Raw genomic sequence first — 27989 nt, forward strand, 5'->3', positions numbered from 1 at the left:
GATTCTTTGGTTTTGAGTCGTCTTCCTCATCTGAAGGACTCCCAGCTTTAGTTTTGTTTCTTCTGAACAGCTCTTTGGATTTGAGTTTTCTGAGTCTGTGTTTGAGGTGAGTGGGGTTTTTTTTTTGGTTTTTTTTTTAAATTTTCAACAGTTGTGTCAAGTCCAGCATGATATGTTATTTGCCAATATGTATTTTACTTGCATTTTATTGTTCTTAGTTATGACATTGAGCATATTCAGTTTGTACTTTCTCTATACATGAGAAATATATTTATGAATTTCCACCTAGGGATTAGTAAAGTCAATATGTATCTGTAAAGGATTTACTTTCAGTTGTCTTTTTCATTCTTTTCCTTTTCTTTCATATCTACTCTTTCCTTTTGTCTTTCGCCTTCTTTTGATTCTGTTTTTGTTTCTTTTTCTTCTGTATGTAATTTTGTTCCATCCTTGTCATTTCTCATTCTGCGTGTCAGGTGCTCCATCATGCATCATCATTACCTTTTCTGGATCGGAGCCATCGTCTCATTGGTCACACCACCGCTAATTGCCATGGAGACCTGTCCAGCAGCAGGGATCCACGGATGCCAGGTATGTTAACACGTGTGTAAATTGGCTTTGTTTGTTTGTTTGTTTGACTATTTTTCCATCTATTCTTAGGCATTCCAGGGCTGCCAGGTAGAGATGGACGTGAAGGAGAGAAAGGACAGAAAGGAGAGCCAGGTGACCAACACAGACTTATACATCCATCCATTTAAATGTCATAGTGATGAAATACACTGGAAGTGTACATAGAGGGACATGTATTTGCAATCAAATCCAATGAGATGCATATATAGCTCTGTACAAATTTTCAAGCTCTTGCAAAAGTCTCAAATTTAGGCCACTGTCCACTTTTTGGTCAGTTTTTCCCCATGTATACAAAAGGGATCAACAGGTGTTCTTTCAGTGGATTACTTTGTAAAATAACCCAGTGTACAAAATTCTGGACAGGAATAGCAAGACACAAGGCCATTGGTCCTCAGAGGGGTGAGAAAGGAGAACCCGGACTGATGGGGTTCCCTGGTAAACGAGGTCAGAGTGGGGAGCCAGGAGAACCAGGGAGCTCAGGGATCTCAGGACCTCCAGGAGAACCAGGAGAACCAGGGTATGGAACGGAGATGTATTATTGGTTATCTGTTCTCTTTATACATAACCCTGAAAGACCCACAAATATTTTTGCCACAGCTTTTTTCCTTATATGTAATTTATTGATCATGTAGATGCTGTTTTTTTAGAGGTATGTTTATTAGCTTTCATTTCTGTAACAATACAAATCTGTGATTCCCCAGACTTTACCATCCATCTTAAAACAAACAACAACAAAAACAATTAAAACCACAAGCGGTGTTAAGGCCCTCGCCCTCCTGTGCGACCGCCTCCCCACGCAATCGCCGAGGCCAGCGACAATGAGAGGACACTGTATTGTAGCATCGATCCGACATTCTGCAAGATAAGCAGTTTTAAACTTCTGAAAATGATTGCTTCATCACAGGCTCGTCACAGCCACGCCCAACATGTGATCAAAAATGTAGGTGATAACTTTTGATTACACATGTCGGTGATTTTCACCCAGTTTGGTCCAAATTGGATGTAAACCCTAAGAGGAGATAATGAAAGTATGAGGGGTGGGATTTTATAGGTCCACACTTCCACCCAATATGGCCGACTTCCTGTTGGGTTTAGGGTGAGGCCATATTGTAATTTTTTACTTGTCCTACCATGGGCTATGTCTGGACCAAGTTTCATGTTTGTACATTGAAAAAAGTTTAGGGTGGGTTCCCATCCGCATAATGTATTTCATATTTGAGGGGGCGTGGCCAAGTCATTTTTCAATATTTTGAAAATTCTTCCTGCTGGAAAATTGTACTTTTCCACAGTGTAATTTTCAGTCTGTGTACCATTAGTGGAACACAAAGAGTTTTTCAGCAATTGCATCCTTGTGGCAAAACCCCATTCATTTGAATGGTACAGTTTTGGTGTTGTCATGGCAACACAATTGTAAATAGGGGTATGTCCTCATTGGCTTTTTGATTCAGTTTGGCATGAGGAATGTGTGTGCCAAATTTCTTGTTCCTATATCAAAAAAAAATTTTCACTCCTATTCAAAAACTGTAGGGGGCGTGAGAGAGTCATTTTACAATCCAACTATACAAATTACATTTCATCATGTTCAGGTTGTCATTCCACACAAATGTTATATTGGAAACAACTCAATCTGACACTTTATTTGCAAGGTATACTCCCTTTTATACTTCTAAAAATGGCCACTTCGTTGTGAGGTCATCACAGCCATGCCCAACATTTGATCAAAAATGTAGGTGATAACTTGATCACACGTGTGTAGGTGATTTTTACCCAGTTTGGTCCAAATTGGATGTAAACCCTAGGAGGAGATGATGAAAGTATGAGGGGTGGGATTTTATAGGTCCACACTTCCACCCAATATGGCCAACTTCCTGTCGTGTTTAGGGCGGGGCCATAATGTAATTTTTTACTTGTCCTACCATGGGCTATGTCTGTACCAAGGTTCATGTTTGTATAATGAAATTATTTTTGGGTGGGTTCCCATCCGTGTAATGTATTTTCATATTTTGAGAGGGCGGGGCCGAGTCATTTTTCAATATTTTGAAAATTCTTCTTGCCAGAAAATTCTACTTTCCACAGTGTAATTTTCTGTCTGTGTACCATTAGTTTAACATAAAGAGTTTTTCATCAATAGCGTCCTTGTGCCAAAACCCCATTCTTTTGAATGGCACAGTTTTGGTGTCGTCATGGCAACACGATCGTAAATAGGGGTATTTCCTCATTGACTTTTTGGTTCAGTTTGGCATGAGGGATGTGTGTGCCAAATTTTGTTTGACTACGTCCCAAAAAAATTATTTTGTCCTATTCAAAAACTGTAGGGGGTGCCAGAGAGCCATTTACGATCAAACTATATGAGTTAAATATCATCACATTTAGGTTGTCATGCCGCATAAATGTTACATTTGGTCCAACTCAATCTGACACTTTGTGTGCGAGATATCCTCAATTTTATACTTCTAAAATGGCCGCTTTGTTGTGATGTCATCACAGCCACGCCCAACATTTGATCAAAAATGTAGGTGATAACTTTTGATCACACATGTGTGTAGGTGATTTTCACCCAGTTTGGTCCAAATTGGATGTAAACCCTAAGAGAAGATGATGAAAGTATAAGAGGTGGGATTTTATAGGTCCACACTTCCATCCAATATGGGCGACTTCCTGTTGGGTTTAGGGTGGGGTCATATTGTTTTTTTACTTGTCCTACCATGGGCTATGTCTGTACAGAGTTTAATTTTTCTATGTGGAAATTTTTTTTGGGTGGGTTCCAATCCGCGTAATGTATTTTCATATTTTGAGAGGGCGTGGCCAAGTCATTTTTCAGTATTATGAAAAGTCTTCTAGCTGGAAAATTCTACTTTTCCACAGTGTAATTTTCAGTCTGTGTACCATTTGTGTAACACAAAGTTTTTCATCAGTTGTGTCATTGCGCCAAAACCCCGTTCATTTGAATAGTAGTTTTGATGTAGTCATGGCAACACATGGTAAATAGGGGTGTGTCCTCATTGGCTTTTTGGTTCAGTACTGCATGAGGGATGTGTGTGCCAAGTTTCTTTTTCCTACGTCAAAAAAAAAATTTCACTCCCATTCAAAAACTGTCGGGGGCATCAGAGAGCCAAATTACGATCCAGCTATACGAGTGACATATCATTGTGTTCAGCTTGTCATTCCGCACAAATGTTATATTGGAAACAACTCAATCTGACACTCTGTGTTCGAGATATACACACTTTTATACTTCTATAAATGGCCACTTCGTTGTGAGGTCATCACAGCCACGCCCAACATTTGATCAAAAATACAGGTGATAGTTTTTGATCACACGTGTGTAGGTGATTTTCACCAAGTTTGGTCCAAATTGGATGTAAACCCTAGGAGGAGATGATGAAAGTATGGGGGGTGGGAGGTCCACATTTCCACCCAATATGGCTGACATCCTGTTGGGTTTAGGGTGGGGCCATAATGTAATTTTTTACTTGTCCTACCATGGGCTATGTCTGTACAAGTTTCATGTTTGTACGATGAAAAAAATTTGGGGAGGGCTCCCAGCTGCGTAATGTATTGTGATTTTTGAGGGGGCGTTACCGAGTCATTTTGCGATATTTTTTCTTAGCGACTTCAAGTAAAAAAAATTTTCGCCGGGCTTGAATTTTTGGTCAAATAAACTTGACTTTTCATTAACGTTCAGGAGGTCAAATTTGCATGCAGGATAATAATAATAATAACGGAACAATGTGATTTTAATAGGCCCTCGCCTATTACGTATGTCCATGTATGTCTGGGCTCGAGCCTAATAACAACAACAAAAACACTGGCTCGGTCACACGCACAATAGTTATTAACAAAAACATACATTTTCACATAGTTACATACACAGTATTAAGTTCTCTTATATGACCTTTCAAAAAAATTCCTGTAGCATTATGTCAGAGATGCTGGGGTCTAAAAAATTCAAATAAGGTTCCCAAAACTTGAAAAATTGATTTGACTTTGAATGTATTACACATGTCAAGTATGCCAGTGGTACCAGGTCAAACAGAAGATCATGCCAGTCCTTTATAGTGGGTTCTTCATCACTGATCCATTGCAATAAGATTTTCTTCCTTGCTGCAATCAGTCTTTACACAACAAAGTCTTTGATTTTTAAGCATTACATATCTAGCAGGAAGGCCTAGAATAATCCAATCCTATCCAACTTTATTTGTAAAGCACTTTAAAACAACCAAAGTGGACCAAAAAATACATAAAAAACAAAATAACATAAGGGACATGGGATCCATTTCTAGCTTCAGATCCAGTATCTTTTCCATTTCTGTTACAATATCAGACCAGTATCTTTGCAATTTGTAACATAACCACAGACAATATGTTAAATTTCCAATCTCTGTTTTACATTTATGACACATTGGTGACAAAGTGGGGTTAAACATTAACCTGCGATTAGGGGACATATGTATCCTGTGAATAATCTTGAATTGTATTGATTTAGCACGGTTCCAAGCTTAAATAGATTTGGCATAGGTCCATATATCATCTCATTCATTATCATTTATTGTAACAGAGTTCAGTCTCCCATTTTCACCCATTTCCCATTGGTACCAATACCCCTCAGCTGAGGGGTATTTTATAATCGTTTTGTCATCTGTCTGTCCATTCAACGACATAATCGCATTATCTGAAGACTGCATTGAGATATCTGCACCAAATTTGTACTGTTGATGCATCTTGGCATGGAGCAGAAGCCTATTGAAAATAGGTCACCTTAATCTACTTTTTCAAAGTTAAATGGCCTTGTGCCTTGTACAGTTATAATATGAGTACTTTCAAATATAAATATGTATGTAATAAATTTTACACAAAGATAATCTAATCTAAATTATAGGGCAGTAACTTTCAACAGTTGGAGCACATCCTCCGGTCCCCCTTTTTAAGAAGGGGGACCGGAGGATGTGCTCCATCTATAGGGGGATCACACTTCTCAGCCTCCCGGGGAAAGTCTATTCCAGGGTACTGGAGAGGAGGATCCGACCGATAGTCGAACCTCAGATCCAGGAGGAACAATGCGGTTTTCGTCCTGGTCGCGGAACACTGGACCAGCTCTATATCCTCCATCGGGTGCTCGAGGGTTCATGGGAGTTCGCCCAACCAGTGCACATGTGTTTTGTGGATTTGGAGAAGGCATTCGACCGTGTCCCTCATGATATCCTGTGGGGGGTGCTTCGGGAGTATGGGGTCCGGGGCCTTCTGTTAAGGGCAGTCCGGTCCTTGTATGACCGAAGCAGGAGCCTGGTTCGCATTGCCGGCAGTACGTCAGACCTGTTTCAGGTGCATGTTGGACTCCGGCAGGGCTGCCCTTTGTCACCGGTTCTGTTCATAATTTTTATGGACAGAATTTCTAGGCGCAGCCAGGGGCCAGAGGGGGTCCGGTTTGGGGACCTCAGGATTTCGTCTCCGCTTTTTGCAGATGACGTCCTGTTGGCCTCATCGAACCTGGACCTTCAGCATGCCCTGGGGCGGTTTGCAGCCAAGTGTGAAGCGAGCGTGATGAGGATCAGCACCTCCAAATCCGAGGCCATGGTTCTCGACCGGAAAAGGTGGTCTGCCCTCTTCGGGTCGGTGGGGAGTCTTTGCCCCAAGTGGAGGAGTTAAGTATCTTGGGTCTTGTTCATGAGTGAGGGAAGAATGGAGCGTGAGATTGACAGACGGATCGGTGCAGTGTCTGCAGTGATGCGGTCGCTGTACCGGTCTGTCGTGGTGAAGACGGAGCTGAGCCGAGAGGCAAAGCTCTCGATTTACCGGTCAATCTACGTTCCTACCCTCACCTATGGTCATGAGCTTTGGGTCATGACCGAAAGGACAAGATCCCGGATACAAGCGGTCGAAATGAGTTTCCTCCGCAGGGTGGCTGGGCGCACCCTTAGGGATAGGGTGAGGAGCTCAGTCACCAGGGAGGAGCTCGGAGTAGAACCGCTGCTCCTCTGGGTCGAGAGGGGCCAGCTGAGGTGGCTCGGGCATCTGTTTAGGATGCCTCCTGGACGCCTCCCTGGGGAGGTGTTCCGGGCATGTCCCACCGGGAGGAGACCTCGGGGAAGACCCAGGACACGCTGGAGAGACTATGTCTCTCGGCTGGCCTGGGAACGCCTCGGGGTCCCCCCGGAAGAGCTGGAGGAGGTGTCTGGGGAGAGGGAAGTCTGGGCGTCCCTGATTAGACTGTTACCCCCACGACCCGGCCCCGGATAAAGCGGAGGATAATGAATGAATGAATGAATGAATAACTTTCAACAGAACTTTGCACTATATTTGGCCGAGGGGTATTAAAAATGTGTAACATGTTATATTCCTCTGAGCTCTTGTAAAGGCATAACTGGCAGTGTACGTAGAACCCCATAAAGTAGTCCTCCCAACTGTACTAAACAACACTTTCTCAATAGGAGATACGTCAGAGTTATTAGAGAGAGCTGCACTTTGTGAAATATGTATGAAGATAGATTAGTTTCTTTATTTTTAATCAAAGAAAAAAGTGAAAGCAAAAAATATTTGAGATCCAAAAAATTGCATTTTAACACTTTTTTTTCTTTGATTGAAAAGGATTTTTTTTACTGAAGTGAGTTATTTTTTGATTGAAAATCTTTTTTTTGACTGAAGTCATCTTTTTTATATTATCAGGGGTATCAGGGGTGGGATATTTGTGTTTTTAGTATTCAATCTCAAAAAATATCACTTCAGTCCAAAAAAAATATTTTCAATTAAAAAAAAACTTAACTTAAAAAAACAAAATGTAATCAGAAAAATTGTTTGAATGCCAAAAAAAAAACAACCCTGAAACCCAAAAAATGCATTTGAACATGTTTTTTTCTTTGATCGAGGTGAAAAAAGTCCTTTAAAAAAAAATTTATTTGAACATTTTGACACAAACATCCTGCAGTGGGTGGATGCTTCCCCATCGGGCAAACATGTTTGAGGGACAAGTGTCTACACCAGTGACGTTTAACATAGGAATGTCTGTCTACACACAAAGAAATCAAGGGACAGAAATGGACCTAAAAAGGTACAAAGGCTTTGTCACTCCAACTGTACCCTAGAAGGGTACAAGCACGTATCTCTGAAGATTGGTACATTTAAGTATCTTCTACTCTGTACCTCTAAAAGGACATTTATGCACCCTGGGGGACAAAAATATACCCTTATGCCTTGGTACAAATATGCATCCTTTAAGAACGTACATAAAAAGTACGTACTGAGGTACTTCTGGAGTGACAGGGTATTTTGTACCTTTATAAGGCAAAAATATACTTTTAAAAAAGAGAGAAAAAACATTTGCATATATTTGACAATTTATTAAATCATTTTGTCAACATCATAGCAAAATACATATTTTAAAATATTGACCATTCCACTTAGTCCATTTTAATCAAGATATTTTTTTATAGAGCTGATTTGTCAAAGTACTGCTTCTCAGTATTAAACTGAAGCATGTGTGCAACAACATTCCATTCCATTACTTTGCTAAGTAATATGTAACCTTATAAAAGGCAAATTCATCAATTAGTAAAATACAATTGTTTACATTTTCAGCCTTTAAGCCATTCATTAAACTTTTAAGTTCAAACAAACATAAAACATGACCATATATGAGTATGAAGTTAAGAATATTAACAAAATTCAACTCTATAACCTGTATTGAAAACAACAAAGTTTAAATTAATAAGCTGAATGTCTTGCAATTCCTTCAGAGCTTAAATACAAAACTGAAAGCATCAAGCTCATAGAGCTGTTCATTAATCAGTTTCAAATAAAAACACTCAAGCAATTAAACACATTCAGCTAACTTGTTGCAGACTTGGGTTGACTTTTGTCCCCCTTTATACCTACCATTAATAGCCACATATGAACAGTGTATTGTCTGTATTTTGCACCTTAAGGCCCTGTTTACACGCACAGTCAACATACAAAAATGTCGAGCACACAAATGTTTTATGGATCAACAATAAGTTACGGTTGGTGCTTCAAATAAATTATCAATTAAGTAAATTTAATGAAAATTTAAAAATGTTAGATTAGATTTAAAAGACTAAGGAGCAGGGACAGTAATCTGGAATCGGCCTTGGTTGTAGTCACTTAGTTGTAGCACTTAATTGTAACCCTACTCCATCTACCTTCACCACCCTGAGCGCTCCTCCAGTGATGGACACTTCCCAGTCTTTATCCATCAGCTGTATGGTTGGATGGGTTGTAGCAGGTTTGCCCTTCATAAAAGAAAAATATGCAAATAGAACAACTTGAAACAAATAAGTGAATGAATCTGACATATCTGATTAGCTTACATAAAAACTGCCAATGATGTTTTAGAGCTGCTATTGTACATGCACTTGCTAATGACTAATCCTGGAAATGTTTGATGTGTAAGACCCAGGAGATAAAAAACTGTTTTGTGTATTTTTCAGTAATGTCTTTTTAAGATCCACCATATCAATCTTTCCTTTTTCATATTTTGCATATAGGGAGAGGGGTTTTGAACTATATTTGAATATATAAATTACACATTATTTTTTAAATAATGTTTTAACTGCTTGGTCCAAACGAGTAACCCTGTGGATTTACCAGGTTGAAAAGTGTTAGAAAATGTGGGATAGCTCAAGTACACCATCCCACAAAGTATATTAAATACCCACTTGCTTTAACTCATAATTTGTATATATCATATTAAAGGGTATTGCTGCATAAAATGCTTGCACAAATTAAAAATAGTAAACTGCAAAGTTACTATTTGGTATGTAATCAAAAATGATTAAGCTGCCATATTATAAGTCTGACCATTCTTTTGGGGTCTTTCTCAAGGTGAGCTTATTTCTAGCACTTTTTTCTTGCAATTATATGAAAAATCTAGTATGTTTGTTTGTGTTCAGTACATTGTAACCCAACCAAGTCAAGTCCTTTCACACAAGTAGCTATATATTTCTATTGACATATGCAAAACTTACTAAATATAACCATGCAGCCTATATATGTGCATATATTAGTGGTGGACTGTCAGGGCCTGCAAGGCCTTCTCTGCTGGCCTAAAAAAAATCTGAATCACAGACTGATGTTAATTATATTTTGTCCATGAATACTTATTAAATTATTCCAAATGGTCTGTCTGCGTCCTTTCATAGCTTTTCCCCTGGTTGTGCTGCTTCCAGACATATATTTTCATATTAAAACATTTAACCAATCATATTTCAGCCATCATTTGTTGCCAGGCAGGGTCAAACTCAAAGAAGTCTGCCTGGAGGCCTTCACAATCAGTTCTGCAGGCCCTCTAGCAAAGCATAAGTCTCGATGACACTGTTGCTTCAACCAATCAGATTTTGAGTTGGCGACACCAAGGCCCTCTAGCAGGCACACGGTAATGTCAGCATATTCACACCCTGTGATTGGATAGTCAAAGAGCGTACTAGCCAAAGCTAGGAAACTGCATCTGTAGCGAGCTGCGCAAACAGAAATATAGTTGTGGTGGTTTAATAGCTGTTTTGTCAGCCCACAATGGCTGAAGGAGGAGAAGAAATGGATTTGGATGCAGATTTATTGTCGAAGCCATTTTCAAGACAGACTTCTCCAGAAAAGATGGACATTGTTAAGAAAGGTCAGACAACTCCGAAGCTAGCAAGCCAGTCACAACCAGGAAAAGGATTTGTCCGTCACTTTCACTCCACTAACTATGACCCGTACCCCCGGTACCCACACAGATAATCTGTACAACAGAGTAGTTGAACTCTTTCTGAGGAAAGAAAGGAGGATGGATTTTGTGTACAAATCAGAATTTTTGGTGTGTAAAATAGTGCTATTTTCCTAAATAATATTGCAAGTTAATGAGGTTATTATTGATGCTTCTTTAAGCCTCAGTCACAAAGCTTCATACGAATGATGGTTCGTACAAATCTCCCGGTTCGTATGAGTTCTGGAGTTCGTAGACATTTGTGGGGGCACAACACAGCTGATTCAAATGATAAGCCTATCATCGAGCTCTGCCAAAGTCTGAAAACAACTGAAAAGAGGTGTGCTGAAAGAGGGAAACATCTAAAACATGCAGGATAGTGGCACTCCAGCACTAGGGTTGGCCACCCCTGGGGCCTCATGTATAAAGACTTGCATGGATTTCATACTGAAACCTGGCGTACGCTTAAATCCAGAAAAGTCCATACGCAAAAAAAATCCAGATGAAAAAAGTGAGCGTACGCCCGAATCCAAGCACATTTCCTTTATACATCCCAATCAGTGTGAAATTAACCACATATGTTGGAGTACCTGAATCCTCCCCCTCTATGCTTACATTTAAATACGCAAATCAGTATAAACAGCAGGTGGGATTCCCTCTGTGATTCTCTTCACTGCATAATCAGACGATGACATTAAGGTGAACATGAAGCAGAGGACAAAACAGGCGGAAGGAGAAAAGAGACTAACTTAGCCCGTTTGAGCTGAGAGTCACCACTATTGTAGGTGACACTGGTCTCACAGGGCTGACTTGGATCACCCTCCAGATAAATATATATTCAATATTTGTGTAACTCACACATTTGTTCATTCTACGGGTCATACCATAGTCTGATCACATCTTAACAAGGTAAAGGTTCATGCGTAATCCTGCCAGATTATCAGAGGAAATCAAAGACTTTGACTCATTTTTAATCACTCAAATTATTATTTTCCAATGATGAGGCAGAAGACAGTGAGAAGCAGTATCAACCTCCTGTCACAGAGGCTTCCTGTTGCCTCCCCGGCATTAGCTGATCCTCCGGTCCGCCACAGCCAGCTGCTGTTACCCATACGACTGGCATGGATTCATGCTCACCCAAGTCACAAGAGGACATTGTGAGGAAAATCGGTGGAGTCAATGAGCACCTGGACTGACTTATAAATGTTCTCACAGACATTAACACTACATTAAATGCATTTATCAACCAATGAATTTTGTGTCTGTCTCTTTATATGGTTGTTGCTGGGTTTAATGTCCTCCTGGGCAGGATTGGCATTGATGGGTCCAGGGTCTGGTTGGTCTGGTTCTGGTGGGTGGATGTGCTGCTCTGACAGTAGGATGATGTGCCGGTGTGTTCATTGTTCATCTATGTAGCTCTGATGTGCACATCAGTGAGAGGAATGACCTTTACCACATTATTAACAGTTTCCCAGTATCACCTCTAAGTGTCACCAACGGTTCAAAAGCACTAGAAACGTGCATACACCAGCTATGGACTTGACGTGGAGGGCCGCACATTTCCATGGTCATTTCACTCTTTATACATCTTAACGTGAGTGTGGAAAAGGGTGTACGCCAGGTTTTTGTGTGTATGCACACTTTATACATGAGGCCCCAGGTCTAGAATGAGGAAGTATCCATTTGGCAATGTACAGGTATGCTGTGAAAATCTCTCTTCCATCTGCATCCTATCGATGCACACAAACCCTTCAAATGACAGCAATTCCATCACTTTGGACCATATATGCACTGGTGCCACCGTGGCTCTGTGCTACTGCGGCTACATGGCACTGGTGCACGGATGGATCTTACTAGTCTTACCATGCCACTGATGGTGCCACAGCAACACACTTATGCTGATTTTCCACAACGTGGAACCAGTTTGACTCAACTCGACTCAAGTACCAGGTCCTATTCCTGGAGACCATTTCCATTACCGGATACTACCAACTTTAGAGTACCTGGACGTCATAGCAATGCAGTGCATTACTTCCATGTCGTCTGCTTAGAGAGTTGCTGATAAACTACATTTACACTTGTTGCGTGTTGTCTCGTCAAACTCATGCTAAATTTTTACACTGGCCACCAAAGACTGAATTTCCTCGACCACCGCTGTCGCAAGTTACTGTCAACTTCCGTATCTGTTTTTTGTAAAATGGGGGGGTCACAGAGACAACTCTCTGACCAATCAGCGGTCTGCAGGGTTTACACGTCACATTTTAGTATCTGTTCCCCAGTTTTGTAACTTGGCGGAGGTGATACCGAAAAACTAGTACCGGGCACCAGATTCCTTTTTCGTAATGGAAATGCAAAAAGCCGAGTTGAGTCGAGCCGGTACAACATAGTGGAAAAGTGGCAACATATGAACCATTCTGCCAAATTGGCTGAAATTGCAGTCCCTCAACAAAAAACACATTTTAAAAAACAATTAAGCTGCTCTTAAAGGTTAATGATGGGTGTCTAATTGTGCTGAGCAGGGAGAAAATATGTAGCAGAGCCTGAACGCCAAGATAAAATATCATATCTACACTTGTATTCTCATTCTATAATAATAATACAATAATAATATTGGTTCATTCTATATTGGTTCATTGTATTTGTGAGTTATCTGACTGAACTACAAGTTATTGTTTGTCCTTCCACATAAATGGAATTAGAAAATGAGACCAATTGTTATCTTTTATAACGAATTACCATTGAGGCCAGCGGTAGGCATGGGCAAGGTTAGGCTCAGCCCACCCAAATGTCTGTCTTTTCCACCCAATCGAAAGTTAAGGGAAAATGTTTATCCAATAGAAAAACATAACAGACTACACTACTATTGGCTCTTATTTGCGATTGAATGGGCAGCCTGCAGCCTGTCCTATTCCGCCAGTGATTGGTTGTCATTATTGTTTTGCATTTCCTGAGTGCTTCATTTGCTCGTACAGCAGCTCACAGTCCGTTTCTGGGCTGTAGGGAGTTAAACCTTGGTCTCTCCTGCACCTATCGAGGTCGCTGCTGCACCTGTTGGGGTTTCTGTTTAATACCGTGATTCATTCTTTTGGAGTTTCATTGTATCTGTGGCTTGTTGACGTGCTCTTGGGCTGAGAATCGTCTCTGGGCTCCTGCAGAGCAGCCGGCCCGGTTCGGCAGCCACTCACATCACGTCATGTATGCACACAATGACTAAAGCAACACCAATAAAACACAAACATTGGGCTACACAATGCCAGTAAAACGCACACAGGGTCTCTCAACTGTTGCCCAAGGAAGGGACAAAAACTGAGTGAGGGGCAAATGATCTCTGTCACTAAATTATGTGACTTATTCTAATAATTTTGTCCTGTTGGTTTATATGTATATAGTTCATGTGAGATGGAGGTGCACATGCACACAGGGAACAGAATGCTGACAGCTAATTGAAATCTTTCTGCTAAACAGAGTGGAGAGGCTTTTGTTTTGTAAGAAAATCTAGAAACAGCTCTTCATAACTAATATTTCTAGAGTTTCAGTAACAAATTATACATCAAAATGTAGGAAAAACTTTTCTTTCTAAGACTGTTCACATTTTAATCTTAAACTGTTTAGTTTTTGATCTACGGGTCTCCAGGCACAAAGTTGGACTATTTTTCTTTCATTCACTCCAATGTTAAATTTCTCTCACTAACATGTTTGACAAACCCCATGATTGTACAATCACTGCTTATTCAGTTCTGATTGTTTTTCTCTACATATTACATATCAGTACCTTCAACAAGACTCTCCATGAGCCTGACATGCAAGAACTTTGAGATAGGAGGTATGGTCATGGATTAACGTCAGTTTGTTTGACAGGTGGTTTTGTAGTTAGTTTAACATGGACACCCATGTCTATACCACAGATCGTTAGTGGTCATCAGGTGCATCTGCCATGTTTCTCCTGCCCTAGCAACCCTGTAGAGTCTAGGTGGGATTCTGATTTAGAGGTGTTCAGTCATAATCCCACAGATGGCAGCCTCGCACCATTGGCTCCTCAGCCAAGCACATACACCAAATGTCTGAACCTGCGGTTCCTCTCATACTGAAGCAGGACTACTATTGGAACAACACATCATCAGTAGGGTAAAACTAATCTGTCTCATGACGGTCTAAATTCAGTTCTTTTCTCAGCTACAGGACCCAGAACCTTATCCCACACTCCTTTAGCAGTGGTGTCTGTTAGGACCAGATCTTGGTAGCCCTGTTCGATGACTCTGATGCAACCGTGTGTGTGTGAGACTCCTACTACTACATATAATACTACTACAACTACATATATTACTACTACTACTACTACTACAACTACTACTACTACAGATATTACCACTGCTACTACTACCGATGTTAACATGGACACCCATGTCTCTTCCACAGGTCGTTAGTGGTGATCAGGTGCATCTGCCATGTTTCTCCTCCCCTAGCAACCCTGTAGAGTTCATAGCAACTGTTTGTGTGTGTGTGTGTGTGTGTGTGTGTGTGTGTGAGAGAGACTACTATTACTGCTATTACTACCACGACTACTGCTATTACTACTACTACTATGACTGATCTAACCTGCATAACACAAAAAAAATTATTAAATTTGAGTCTCTCTCTCTCTCTGTCTCTCACTCACTCACTCACTCACTCACACACACACAGAAGGGGTTTTCAAAATAAAAGCGTTAATAAAAATGCGAGAAAAAAAAACATAAAACTGACAAAAAACAACAACGGGTGGAGGGAGGCGTGACGGGTAATGGGTGGTGGCATGGGAGGCAGAACCCCGCCAGAGTACGAGGTCCCGCCCAATGCTGCTTGCAGCTTTAATTATTACTGTTACGGCTAACATGTGGAACATACCATGTTTCTCCAGGTCAATACTGGTGTTTTGCTGTGTTTTTTCAGGGCTGTTGGCATCCAGCAGAAGGCGGCCTTCAGTGTGGCCAGAGGAACCAATGAGTTCCCTGACAGAGGCAGCATCATTCGCTTCACCACAGTCATCACTAACATCGACAACGACTACAACACAGATACAGGACGTTTCAGGTGACACAGCCTTTCCTGTCATCATTTTATCATCCCTTACCATCTTTGCCAAGAGTGAAAGTCCTTGAAGCCATCTTACTGACCAGGACAAAAGCATTCTTTTTGTTTTTGTAGATGTCGCGTCGCAGGAACATACTACTTTGTGTACCATGCCTCTTTAGAGGATCGACTCTGTGTGCTGCTAAAGCTGGACCAGAACCTGCTGGCATCATTCTGCGATCACCGCCACCACAAAAGACAAGTATGAGCTTATAGATGCTATGATAGGAATGCATTCTCCTGTCCCTCTGGAAATGCTATAGAAGGAAGCTGTATTACATCTTAAGGCGAAGACACACCAACTCGATTTTCAGCGGTCGGACGTTGTCGGGCAGTCTGGTGAGGTCGGTGGCATAAGTCTGTTTGGTGTGTTCCATGCTTTCGCCAGTTTTTACAGCCAATTCAACATGTGTAAGCAGCCACTACCACTTGTTCAGTCAAACCAATCTGATTGGTGGAGGGATAGCCCTTGACTAGTGAATGAGAAGTTTACGTGTGAATACAGCTATGCTGAGGTACTTCACACTATTGTTGTCTTCTATAATTGGCCATTCACTGCTCATATCATATCTGAACGAGTGCCAGTCAGTGTTTTCTATGGGCTTCATTTATTCCATGAAGTGAATACTGTTAGCATTGTTAGCATAGTGTGATTTCTCCTCAGTTTTCACCTGCAAAATTTTTCTTCTTCCACAAGAAGAACCCTGAGAGCTGACAACGCCAGTATGTTCTTATTGCTAGCCATCCATTCAACAAGTACAACAACATCAACCCTTCTTGACTACTTAACACTCTCTGCTGACAACGACTGATGACACTGCTCTGTGTTTTGGTCTAGGTGAAAATATTTCGTCATTTTCCGGTTTAACGTCTCACGCAAGTGCAGGACATACACTCAAGTCAGTGGTCAATTTGGTGTGTTCTTCACACTTTTTTGACTGTGTTGGGGAGACGGGAGCCAACTGCTCAGTCAGGCTACTTTTTTGGTGATGATCAGCAGTCAGTTGGTGTGTCTTTGCCTTTACATCTTTTAATACACTGATCACCCATGTGACAAATGACACCAGAATGGACAAAATAAAATGATGATGATGACTGGATCAGTGCATCTCCAAAACTTCAGGGACCTCATGTACAAAGACTTGCATGGATTTCATACTGAAACCTGGCATATGCTTCAATCCAGAAAACTCTATACACACAAAAAATCCACATGAATGAAACTGAGCATATGCTTTAATCCAAGCACATTTCTTTTGTACATCCCAATCAGCGTGGAATTGGCTGCATATGTTGGAGTACCAGACTCCTCCCTCTCCAGGACCCCATTTAAATATGCAGGTTGGATTCCCCCCTCTCCATCCAGTTGTGCACTGGGGAAATGTGAGGCTGATTAAGTCACTTTGAAACTTTACGCATGTGCTTATTGACATAAGTACTTCACACACAGAGACAATGAAGGGTTGGAAGGCTCTGATTCTGTAGTTTAAGCAGCAAAAAATAGCAAGTCACTAACTTTAACCACTGACAAGTAATGATGCTGTGAAAATAGGAGGATATTCAAGGGCGCACATGGTAAACGCATGTCAGGAGGATTAACGTTGGAACAATTCAATGATTTGCTCACCAAGAACCCACCCATCCTTCATTGTGGCAGTTTGTAGCCTGTTCCCAACCATCCTGTTAGAATGAATGAATCGTGTGTTGATCCAGGCCTCCTCGCAACAATGTTACGTAATTGCATTCGCACATCACAGATGATCTGTACATTGATGGAATGAAAATGCTTCCTGTTTACATAAACAAATTAATCTTGTGATGGTCTTTATAGCACTGTGTATGCAGTCGATAGCTCCGATTACATTAGGAAAACCAGCTGTCACTGCAAATTGTGCTTTTATGTTGGCCTGTTCAACTGAAGTGTATGGGAATTTGATATATCTGGCTGACATCCAGAAATTTCCATTCCACACAGCTGGCATGGATCTGCTCAGTGTTGGCCGGCACAGTCCCGATTGGTCAGCCAGCTCCCTCTGAAATGACCCTGTGGTTAGGAAGTCCAGTGTGGTCAGCACCTGTATAGGCACAGGTAGGGCATGGCTCCTGGCTGTGTCACGCTCCAAGAATGGCCACAGCTCCGTGCACAGTTCTAAGAGGATTGCCCTTGGGAACCTAAAGCTCCTGAGGAGCCAGTCGTCGTCCTGAACCGAAACTCCTCTTGGTCTCTGAAAACCTGTTCTCTTCACATTGCTCCATTGGCAATATACTCCAGTAGTGCCAAAGCTGCCATTGTTGTTACTGGTATTTTCTGCACCATTACGTACATACATGCATACTTTTATATCCATTCATCCAACTGCAAACACCTGGGTGTGTTGATTGTTCATCTGTGTATCTCTAATGTGCATATCACTCTGAGGAATTACCCTTTTCACATTATTAACAGTTTCCCAGCATCACCAATGGCTCAAAAGCGCTAGAAACATGTGTACGCCAGCCATGAAGTTGGTTCCACGGTCGTTTCACTCTTAATACATCTGAACATGAACATGGAAACGTGCGTATGCTACGTTTTTGTGTGTACGCACCCTATGTACATGAGGCCCCAGGTCTTTATCTGATGTTCAGTCTGCAATAGTTAGTGCCAACTAAAGAGGCCTCAACCAATAACACAATAATGGCCGATAACGTAATAAATTTGCCATTTTTACAATGTTATTGGCCAATAATGTAATAACTGGCCAATATTGTAATAAAAGTCCTGAACCGACAACGTTATAACTTTTAACTGGCTATTATGTTATTGGCCTGGTAAAAAAACATTTTTGCAAATGTAATAACTGAGCCAATAACGTAATAATATATTAATATTAATATAGTATTTAAGTTTCATTTATTAGATATAACTGTGATAAAATCTCTCTCTCTTTCTCTCTCTCTCTCTCTATCTATCTATCTATCTACACTATATTGCCAAAAGTATTCACTCACCCATCCAAATAATCAGAATCAGGTGTTCCAATCACTTTTCCATGGCCACAGGTGTATAAAATCAAGCACCTTGGCATGCAGACTGCTTTTACAAACATTTCTGAAAGAATGGGTTGCTCTCAGGAGCTCAGTGAATTCCAGCGTGGAACTGTGATAGGATGCCACCTGTGCAACAAATCCAGTTGTGAAATTTCCTCGCTCCTAAATATTCCACAGTCAACTGTCAGCTGTATTATAAGAAAGTGGAAGTGTTTGGGAACGACAGCAACTCAGCCACCAAGTGGTAGGCCATGTAAACTGACGGAGCTGGGTCAGCGGATGCTGAGGCGCATAGTGTGAAGAGGTCGCCAACTTTCTGCAGAGTCAATCACTACAGACCTCCAAACTTCATGTGGCCTTCAGATTAGCTCAAGAACAGCGCGCAGAGAGCTTCATGGAATGGGTTTCCATGGCCGAGCTGCTGCATCCAAGTCATACATCACCAAGTGCAATGCAAAGCGCCGGATGCAGTGGTGTGAAGCACACCGCCACTGGACTCTAGAGCAGTGGAGGCGCGTTCTCTGAAGTGATGAATCGCGCTTCTCCATCTGGCAATCTGATGGACGGGTCTGGGTTTGGCGGTCGCCAGGAGAACGATACTTGTTGGACTGCATTATGCCAAGTGTAAAGTTTGGTGGAGGGGGGATTATGGTGTGGGGTTGTTTTTCAGGAGCTGGGCTTGGCCCCTTAGCTCCAGTGAAAGGAACTGTGAATGCTTCAGCATACCAAGACATTTTGGACAATTCCATGCTCCCAACTTTGTGGGAACAGTTTGGAGCTGGCCCCTTCCTCTTCCAACACGACTGTGCACCAGTGCACAAAGCAAGGTCCATAAAGACATGGATGACAGAGTCTGGTGTGGATAAACTTGACTGGCCTGCACAGAGTCCTGACCTCAACCCCATAGAACACCTTTGGGATGAATTAGAGTGGAGACTGAGAGCCAGGCCTTCTCGTCCAACATCAGTGTGTGACCTCACATATGCGCTTCTGGAAGAATGGTCCAAAATTCCCATGAACACACTCCTAAACCTTGTGGACAGCCTTCCCAGAAGAGTTGAAGCTGTTATAGCTGCAAAGGGTGGACCGATGTCATATTGAACTCCATAGACTAGGAATGGGATGTCACTTAAATTCATATGCGAGTCAAGGCAGGTGAGCAAATACTTTTGGTAATATAGTGTATCTGTGTATCTATCTGTGTATCTGTGTATTTGTCTGTTTAACTTGATGGTTAAAATGATCTCTAATCCTGTCTGCTGCGCCTTAGCCTTTCAAGCTATCTCCAACAAAGTGGAAGCACACGTTTGCAAACATAGACAATGGTATGATATGAAATATGTATGACATGGAACTCACTCTTGAAGATAGTACTTTTTTTTTTCACTGTTAAGTATTTTTTGATTTCCCATAATTGACCACTAGATGGCAATGGTGTGACACTGACTTTCTTCAGTTGTCCAAACTTCCTTGCTTCCTTTCTAGGACACATGCTGAAAGGTCATCAGTGATCAATTTTCTTTGGTGAACAGTTAATTTTGTTGAAATTCTTCCATATGCCACGTACAATCTTATGTGTTTGTTGCAAAAGGATATAACGTGTGTGTGCGCGCGTGTGTGTGTGTGTTTTAGCTGATGACTTCTGATAAATTTTGTAGATAAATTGAATAGATCAAATATGGGACAAACCCTAAAAAATGTTTATTCCCTCTAATGTTATCAAACTGTAATAGTTAATCATGCTAATAACTAGCGAACAGTTAGCTAGGTATAGTCAGTTAGTCTACATCTGGTTTGAAGTTTTAGCCCATCTGTCCTGCTTTTAGGGACCAGTTTCATATAAGTACCCATAAGGCAGAGTGTTTCATAAAAATGACCGATGTTGCAAAATCACTTGTGATTTACATGTGTTTAAATGGGCAGGTTCCACATGTAACGTGAATGGGCACAATGGGTTATACGCAAAACCTAGAATGAGACTGAGATTCATGAAAAACCAGCATGTCTGGATTAGAACACACATTTATTGTGTCGATCCTACAGATGTGTTTATTTATAGCGCTTTATAAGACCATTTACAGCCATGTTATCAGATCAAATATGACACCTAGGTAGCTTCTCATGACCCAGTTTAGGTCCCAATACATTTTAAAAACTAATGTATTTTGGGATGGCTCAGAGCAAGAATATAATTTTTTTTTTTGCATTTATCTGAGGTCATCATTAGGTACATCTTGGGGGAAGTATGTTTACATTTCTCTTTTATTATTGGGTCTAAAAAGCTGGAAAAGTGCCAGATTCCAAAATAAACGCAGTTTCATAGAAGCCCATATCTAAATTTGTTGCACTAAATGTACCAAATTATGCAATTTAAATATTTGTATAGTTTACTTGAAAAATAAAAAAAACCACTGTATGTTGCTTAATGATATGTATAATGCATGAAATGCAATAAAATTACAATTGACTGATTTAGAGTTACATGACCTCATATACCTGCTGTATCAAATTTGATACGCTTTTTCAACACGGTTTTACTAAAACATAGATTTATGAAATATTAAGTAATTTCACATTGCATCAACCCCGTAACTTGTATCATGATAACTGATATTGATCTTATTGATCTTATGTATGTTTGGAATTACCAGTTTGTTAGATATGTTTGTTATATGTTAGATTGTTCAGAAATAATAATATTTGAGTATTGAAACCCAGTGTATCAAATATGATACAAATTGAAACACATACATAGAAATTATTTGAAATTTTATTTTATTTTATTTATTTTTTGGTTGTTCAGAAGGACCAATAAAGGCTCCAGTTTCAAAGCATAGGAATTTTCTGTCAGTGATTTAATGGTTCCGGCTTTACAGGGTTAACAGTGAAAAAAAATTACTGTCTTCAAGAGTGAGTTACATGTCATACATATTTCATATCATACCATTGTATGATACCATTGTATCATACCATGTTTGCAAACGTGTGCTTCCACTTCGTTTGGAGATACCTTGAAAGGCTAAGGAGCAGCAGACAGGATTAGAGATCATTTTAACCATCAAGTTAAACAGACAAATACATAGAGAGAGAGAGGGAGAGAGAAAGAGAGGGAGATTTTATCAGTTATATCTAATAAATGAAACTTAAATACAGTGATATTAATATATTCTTACGTTATTGGCTCAGTTATTTGCAAAGAATCTTTTTTTACCAGGCCGATAATGTGATAACCAGCCAATAATGTAAAATCTATCAACTTTTTCTTGTGTTATTGGAGACTTTTGGACATTCTGTCATTCTAAATCACTGCACTGACTATAAATCACTCCCGTTGCCATCGACAGTTTTCTCTATTGTCTTCTTTCAGTCCATTTAGATCATTAATGTAGACCAAAAATTAAAAACGTAATAAGTTATTACGTTATTGGCCAAAAGTTATTATGTTTTCGGTTCGGAACTTTCATGACATTATTGGCCAGTTATGACGTTATTGGCCTATTACATTTTACGTGCTTTGAGTATGCGTTAATAGAAAAGTGTAATATAAATCTAATCCATTAAAAATGGCAAATTTCTTAGGTTATCGGCCTTTATTTCGTTATCAGTCGTTATTGCATTATTTGCTTCCACAAGCACTCATGACAACTTTGCATTTTAGTTGCTAGATTCAGCAACTTTTCAGACTACCCAGTAAACTTTTCTTTTTCTAAAAGCACCTAGCAACAAATATTTTAAAATTAGTTTGAAAATTTTCATCAACTTTTGAAAAGTGAGTCAAACGCTAAAACACACACATTTTACCTCTAAATGATACAAAATGATTTTATTTTTCACAGTCAGAAAAACACACTCTGTCTGCTTAGCTCTAAAAGTCAGTGTTTCCAACTTAGACACTTTGTTGGTATATTTAGTGATTTTTCAGACCCCTCTGGAGACTATCAAAAAGCGATTGGTGACAAATCTATCAACTTTTTCTGGTGTTATTGGAGACTTTTGGACATTCTTTCATTGTCCATAACAAATCACTGCACTGACTACAAATCCCTCCCGTTACCAGTGACACTATACTTCTATTGTCTCCTTTCAGTCCATTTAGATCGTTGATGTAGCCGGAAAATTAAAAATGTTGTTTAAAAATGTTCGTCTTTTACCATGACTTGTTGTAGGGTCCAAAGTGGACCGAAAGGTTAAAAACCAAACCAAGCAGAAGAAAATTAAGCTGAAAACTGAACAAAAAAACAAACAAATGAATTACTAACCTAAGTAACTCCTCCATTGTGTCTCTTTTGAGTCACATTATTAGTATTGACAGAGTATAGTTCATTTGTTGTTGTAAACATGTTTAGGGTGTTTTATACTCACCTTTTTCTCTCCTACAACGGAATTCCTCTCTCCTACACTGTTCATTAGAATTACATGCACATTTCTGATTGCGCAAATTAGATGATGGTGTCATTTTGCTGATTTTCAGCATTTGTTTGGTTTCGCAATAACTAGTGTCTTGGGAAAGCATTGGGTTGTGTTCATGTGATTTTAGAAATATTCTTTTAGTTCTTCCTCCTTCAACTACTCCTACTATCATATTGTTCAAAATGACTACTATTTTTCTTCACTTTCATTGTTATTATCACTACAGTGTTTATGGTTATGGTTATGATAGTGGTAATAATAACTATTATTACTGTTGTAATGTTGTCATTACCGTTATTGTTTTTAATCACTAATGATAAGGATGACAGCATGGATGAATGTTATATAGGAACATGCTTGTATTTACACACATACAGACATGCCCACATATGCCCACATTTTACGCGCTTTGAGTATGCGTTAATAGAAAAGCTCTATATACATCTAATCCATTAAAAATGGCAAATTTCTTATGTTATCGGCCGTTATTACATCATCAGTCGTTATTGCGTTATTTGCTTCTACAAGCACTCATGACAACTTTGTATTTTAGTTGCTAGATTCAGCAACTTTTCAGACTACCCAGTAAACTTTTCTTGTTCTATACACACATATTAGGCCTGTAACGGTAAACAAAATTTTTGATTCGGTACGTTTTCGGTTTTGAAAGCCACGGTTTATTTTTTTTACGGGAAGAAAGAAAACCCCTCAAAATGTCTTTAATGCATTTATTATGAATTTCTGAACATTTTCCCCTAATTTTTGGAGATAATAGAATATAGAAAAACTGGAGTAATATAATTCTGCTGCCATAAATCAAATAGAAAATAGAATAAATAAAATATTACTAAATGTATTTTTTTAAACATTAGTATTGCACTTTTCCCAAAAAGGTAGTTTTGAACAAACAACAAAAATCAATCACAGTTCTGTCAGTTCGCATTCTGCATTTAAATAACAAAAAAATTCCACATGAAGTGCAACATTAAGAAGAGGGTAAACTCGTATTGTCTTTTAACAAACTGAAGAGCAACACTGACAACAAAATTAACCAAAATATTTATTTTAGGACAGCTAACAAACAGTTTAGGCCACTTTGTGTATTGTGTCTGTGTGCAGGGTGTCATTTGTCAAAAACACAAGGGGGGGGGGGGGGGGGGGTTGGACTGAGGGGAGGGTGCAGTTATATACATGGGGGTGCTGTCCATAACTAATGTAACAAACACTGGCATGAAACGAAGGTGAAACTTTACATACTTTCAACGTCCAACTCCCGGGTTCTATTCCTGTATTATGCAGTGTGAGTGTGTGTAAGAGACAGACAGACAGACAGAGAGAGAAAGCTAGTGTAAGTGTTTGAGAGCTACTGTGCATAGGCAGCAAACAACATTCGTCTTATTAACGTCTCTTTCCCTGTTGTTGTCTTTCACTGGGAACCAGAGGCGATTCCAAACGGGACTGTAATGATGGTGGAGGGTCTTCAATATCTTCCTTCCAGGTTGACATCATATTTGTTTTTTTTTAACTTATGGCAGCTGCTATTTTGTATTTCAGGTCAATATACGGTCCTTCAATATGTCCGTGTAGAACTTGCCTGGATTTAAAGTTTCACATCCAATGAATGAGTCTTTCATTCCTTTTTGTTCTTCTCAACATACTGTGCCATTTCGGTACAGCTGTGTACCGAACCAAACAGGTGCGTACCAAAATGGTTCAGTTCGGTAAGTGTAGTGTTACAGGCCTAACACATATACATGGAAAGTACAGTACAAAACCACACAGGGTTATTTAACATCCACAGTCACAACTGTTACATCAATACAAACAACTTATTTTGTAATACTGCTTCAAGCTTGTTTTTTCCTTTCTCCCCTCATCATCTTCTCCTTATATGTAATTGGTATTGGTTATTTGTCACATGTCAATATTTGCATTTTGTTATTAAGAAAAAAAAGTACAAGTGGCTAAAATCTGCTTTTTCTCCCTTGTAAATGACTGAGATGTTTTATCAAAACAGTGTAAACTGCGCTAACCACAGGTAATCACAGTCATTTAATTCTATTATTAACTTTGAACATCGGATCCAGCAGGAACAACGCAGTTTTCGTCCTGGTCGTGGAACACTGGACCAGCTCCAAATTCTCCATCGGGTGCTCAAGGGTTCATGGGAGTTTGCCCAACCACTCCACATGTGTTTTGTGGATTTGGAGAAGGCATTCAACCGCATCCTTCATGGTATCTTGTGGGGGGTACTTCAGGAGTATGGGGTCCGGGGCCCTCTGCTAAGGGTAGTCCGGTCCCTGTATGACCGAAACAGGAGCCTGGTTCGCATTGCCGGCAGTAAGTCAGACCTGTTCCAGGTGCATGTTGGACTCTGGCAGAACCCTTTGTCACTGGTTCTGTTCAGAATTTTTATGGACAGAATTTCTAGGCGCAGCCCTCGGCCAAAGGGGGTCCGGTTTGGGGACCACAGGATTTCATCCCTGCTTTTTGCAGATGATGTTGTCCTGTTGGCCTCATTGAACCTAGACCTCCAGCATGCACTGGAGCAGTTTGCAGCCGAGTGGGATGAGGATCAGCACCTCCAAATCCAAGGCCATGGTTCTTGACCGGAACAAGGGAGTCTGCCCTCTCTGGGTCAGTGGGGAGTCCTTGCCCCAAGCGGAGGAGTTTAAGTATCTTGGGGTCTTGTTTATGAGTGAGGGAAGGATGGAGTGTGAGGTTGACAGGCAGATTGGTGCAGCATCTGCAGTAATGCAGTTGTCGTATCGGTTGGGTGTGGTAAAGAAGGACCTGAGCCGAAAGATGAAGCTCTTAATTTACTGGTCAGTCTACAGTCCTACCCTCACCTATGGTCATGTGCTTTGGGTCATGACTGAAAAGACAAGATCTTGGATACAAGCAGCCGAAATGAGTTTCCTCTGTAGGGTGGCTGGGAGCACCCTTAGGGATAGAGTGAAGAGCTCAGTCACCTGGGAGGAGCTTGGAGTAGAGCCGCTGCTCCTCCACATTAAGAGGGCTCAGCTGAGGTGGCTCGGGCATCTGTTTCAGATGCCTCCTGGGTGCCTCCCTGGGGAGGTGTTCCAGGCATGTCCCACCAGGAGGAGACTTTGGGGAAGACCTACAACATACTGGAGAGACTATGTCTCTTGGCTGGCCTTGGAACGCCCTGGGGTCCCCACAGAAGAGCTGGAGGAGGTTTCTGGGGAGAGGGAAGTCTGGGCATCCCTGCTTAGACAGTTGCCCCTGTGACCCAGCCTGGATAAGCGGTAGAAAATGGATGAATGGATGAAAACAAACAACTGTCTCTTGCTCTTTCTTTACAATTTCCACCCTGTTAGATTCCCATTCCACCTTGGTAGGTTCATAGATATAACAGGGTGGAACACGACAGGGTGGAATTTTTTTAGTTAATCTAGCTGCAGTTAGCTAACCTTCACTAGATTAACACACCTTTACTAACTAAATCTAATATGTTTTTTTTTTTTTTAAATTCCGCTGAATTAACATTTCCCATAACTTCTCATAACAGGGTGGAACTTTAAGAGGGAGACATACAGGTGCAACATGTTTAGATAAAAAAAAAAAAAAAAAAAAAGGTGAGAGTGACATCAGCTTACCTCAGTTTCCACAGCCGAATTCCCGCCAAAATAGATTATGTAACCTCCTGTAAATGTTTTTTATGGAATTGTAGTGCTTTTTTAAGGCAATCAAGTGCATTTAATTTATGTTTAAATGATGACTTAAACACATAATATAACAGGGTGGAAATTTACTACGTACTGGAACATGTTAAATATGAAGAAAATAGTAAATAAGAAATACAGTTTCACCAGATTCAATTGCATAAAAAAAATTGAGTTTATTCTAGTCTATCAAATTATGAAAGAAAAAAAGTTTTATAATTTTATGACTTATACTTCTGGAGGAAACTGATTCTATGCCACTGTGGGACACAATGAAATTGAGCGTGTGTGTCATCAAAAAGGTGTGTAAAACACAAAATAATATTTGAAATGCATTTCATTTATGTTTAAATGATGGCAAACAAACACATAATGAAATTACTTTGTTGTAAATATTTGGCACATTTTAGAAAAAAATCAGGGTAAGTGAAACATGTGGACATGAAATGATGCCGCAAAAGAGGATCAACTAAAAACAATTTGGAAAAAAAAAAAAAAGAATAAAAATATAAATAAAAATAAAATAATAATAATAATAATAATAATAATAATAATAATAATAATAACATGACCAGGAGCACCAACATGGTGGGATGCAGGCGTGGTTGTGCCACTTACTTCACAAATGGGAACAGAAAAAACGATGACTAATGGCAGAATAAACAAGGGTGTGCATGATTGTAAAGCATTCACTATACATTTCTCATTTGACATGTTTTCATTCCAACTTAGAACCCCCAGTTTCACTTTGAAAATCTATTGTCATCTAAAAGAGTAATGTGTTGGAAAAAACAAACACATTTGAATTATCATTCAAATGTGTTTGTGGGGTGTAAAGATTCCACTTCATGTTTTATAAACAGTAAAGTCAGATAAGAAGGCAAATGTGGATGTGCACAGTTGATGGGAGGGTTAAATGACATTAAAAAGAGAAAAGCAGCTGAATTCTGTCATTGTGCTTTCCACTCTGCTAATTCCAGGTGACGTCCGGTGGCCTGGCCGTCTACATGTCCAGGAATCAGGAAATTTGGCTGGAGACCAAAGACTACAGAGGGATGAGAGGGCAACACAGCGGTTACAGTATCTTCTCTGGCTTTCTGCTGCACGCTCACTGAACGCAAATTAACATATGAAGCCTCCACCTTCATCAAAAGGACATTATTATTTTCTGTCACATAATATGAAGAGGTATCACATAAATAATCAATTTTTCACTGCATTTATTACAGCTTTTCCTTAAAAGGCTTTTTGTGGTTGTCAAAACACTTCAAGTATTTACTTTTTGACCTCCTGTTACTGTAGGTAAATTAAATATGTTGTAACTGTGTATTTTTAAAAGAAAATCCAATGAATCCACATATACATTGAAAAATACAACTTGTTTATGCAAGATCTCCTGCAGATCAGAACACATATCTTTTATTTTGATTTAG

At 40.0% G+C, this 27989-nt stretch overlaps 1 protein-coding gene and 1 long non-coding RNA gene across 2 annotated transcripts; one reads left to right on the forward strand and one right to left on the reverse strand.

Moving 5' to 3' along the window:
• The first annotated feature begins 477 nt into the window (after positions 1 to 477).
• LOC115420048 (complement C1q subcomponent subunit C-like) lies at positions 478 to 27954 on the forward strand. Its single transcript, XM_030135206.1, is given in 7 exon segments — positions 478 to 570; positions 573 to 588; positions 658 to 720; positions 991 to 1144; positions 15251 to 15391; positions 15506 to 15632; positions 27537 to 27954. Coding segments are annotated over 7 exon segments (723 nt in total). The 5' UTR covers positions 478 to 483; the 3' UTR covers positions 27672 to 27954.
• Positions 14471 to 14851, reverse strand: LOC115420049 (uncharacterized). Its single transcript, XR_003935494.1, has 3 exons — positions 14719 to 14851; positions 14673 to 14674; positions 14471 to 14484 (listed from the first exon to the last, which is right to left on the reverse strand). It is a non-coding gene; the product is annotated as an uncharacterized LOC115420049 (long non-coding RNA).
• Positions 27955 to 27989: the final 35 nt, after the last annotated feature.

Source organism: Sphaeramia orbicularis, chromosome 5 (assembly GCF_902148855.1).
Source record: "Sphaeramia orbicularis chromosome 5, fSphaOr1.1, whole genome shotgun sequence".
NCBI lineage: Eukaryota > Metazoa > Chordata > Actinopteri > Kurtiformes > Apogonidae > Sphaeramia > Sphaeramia orbicularis.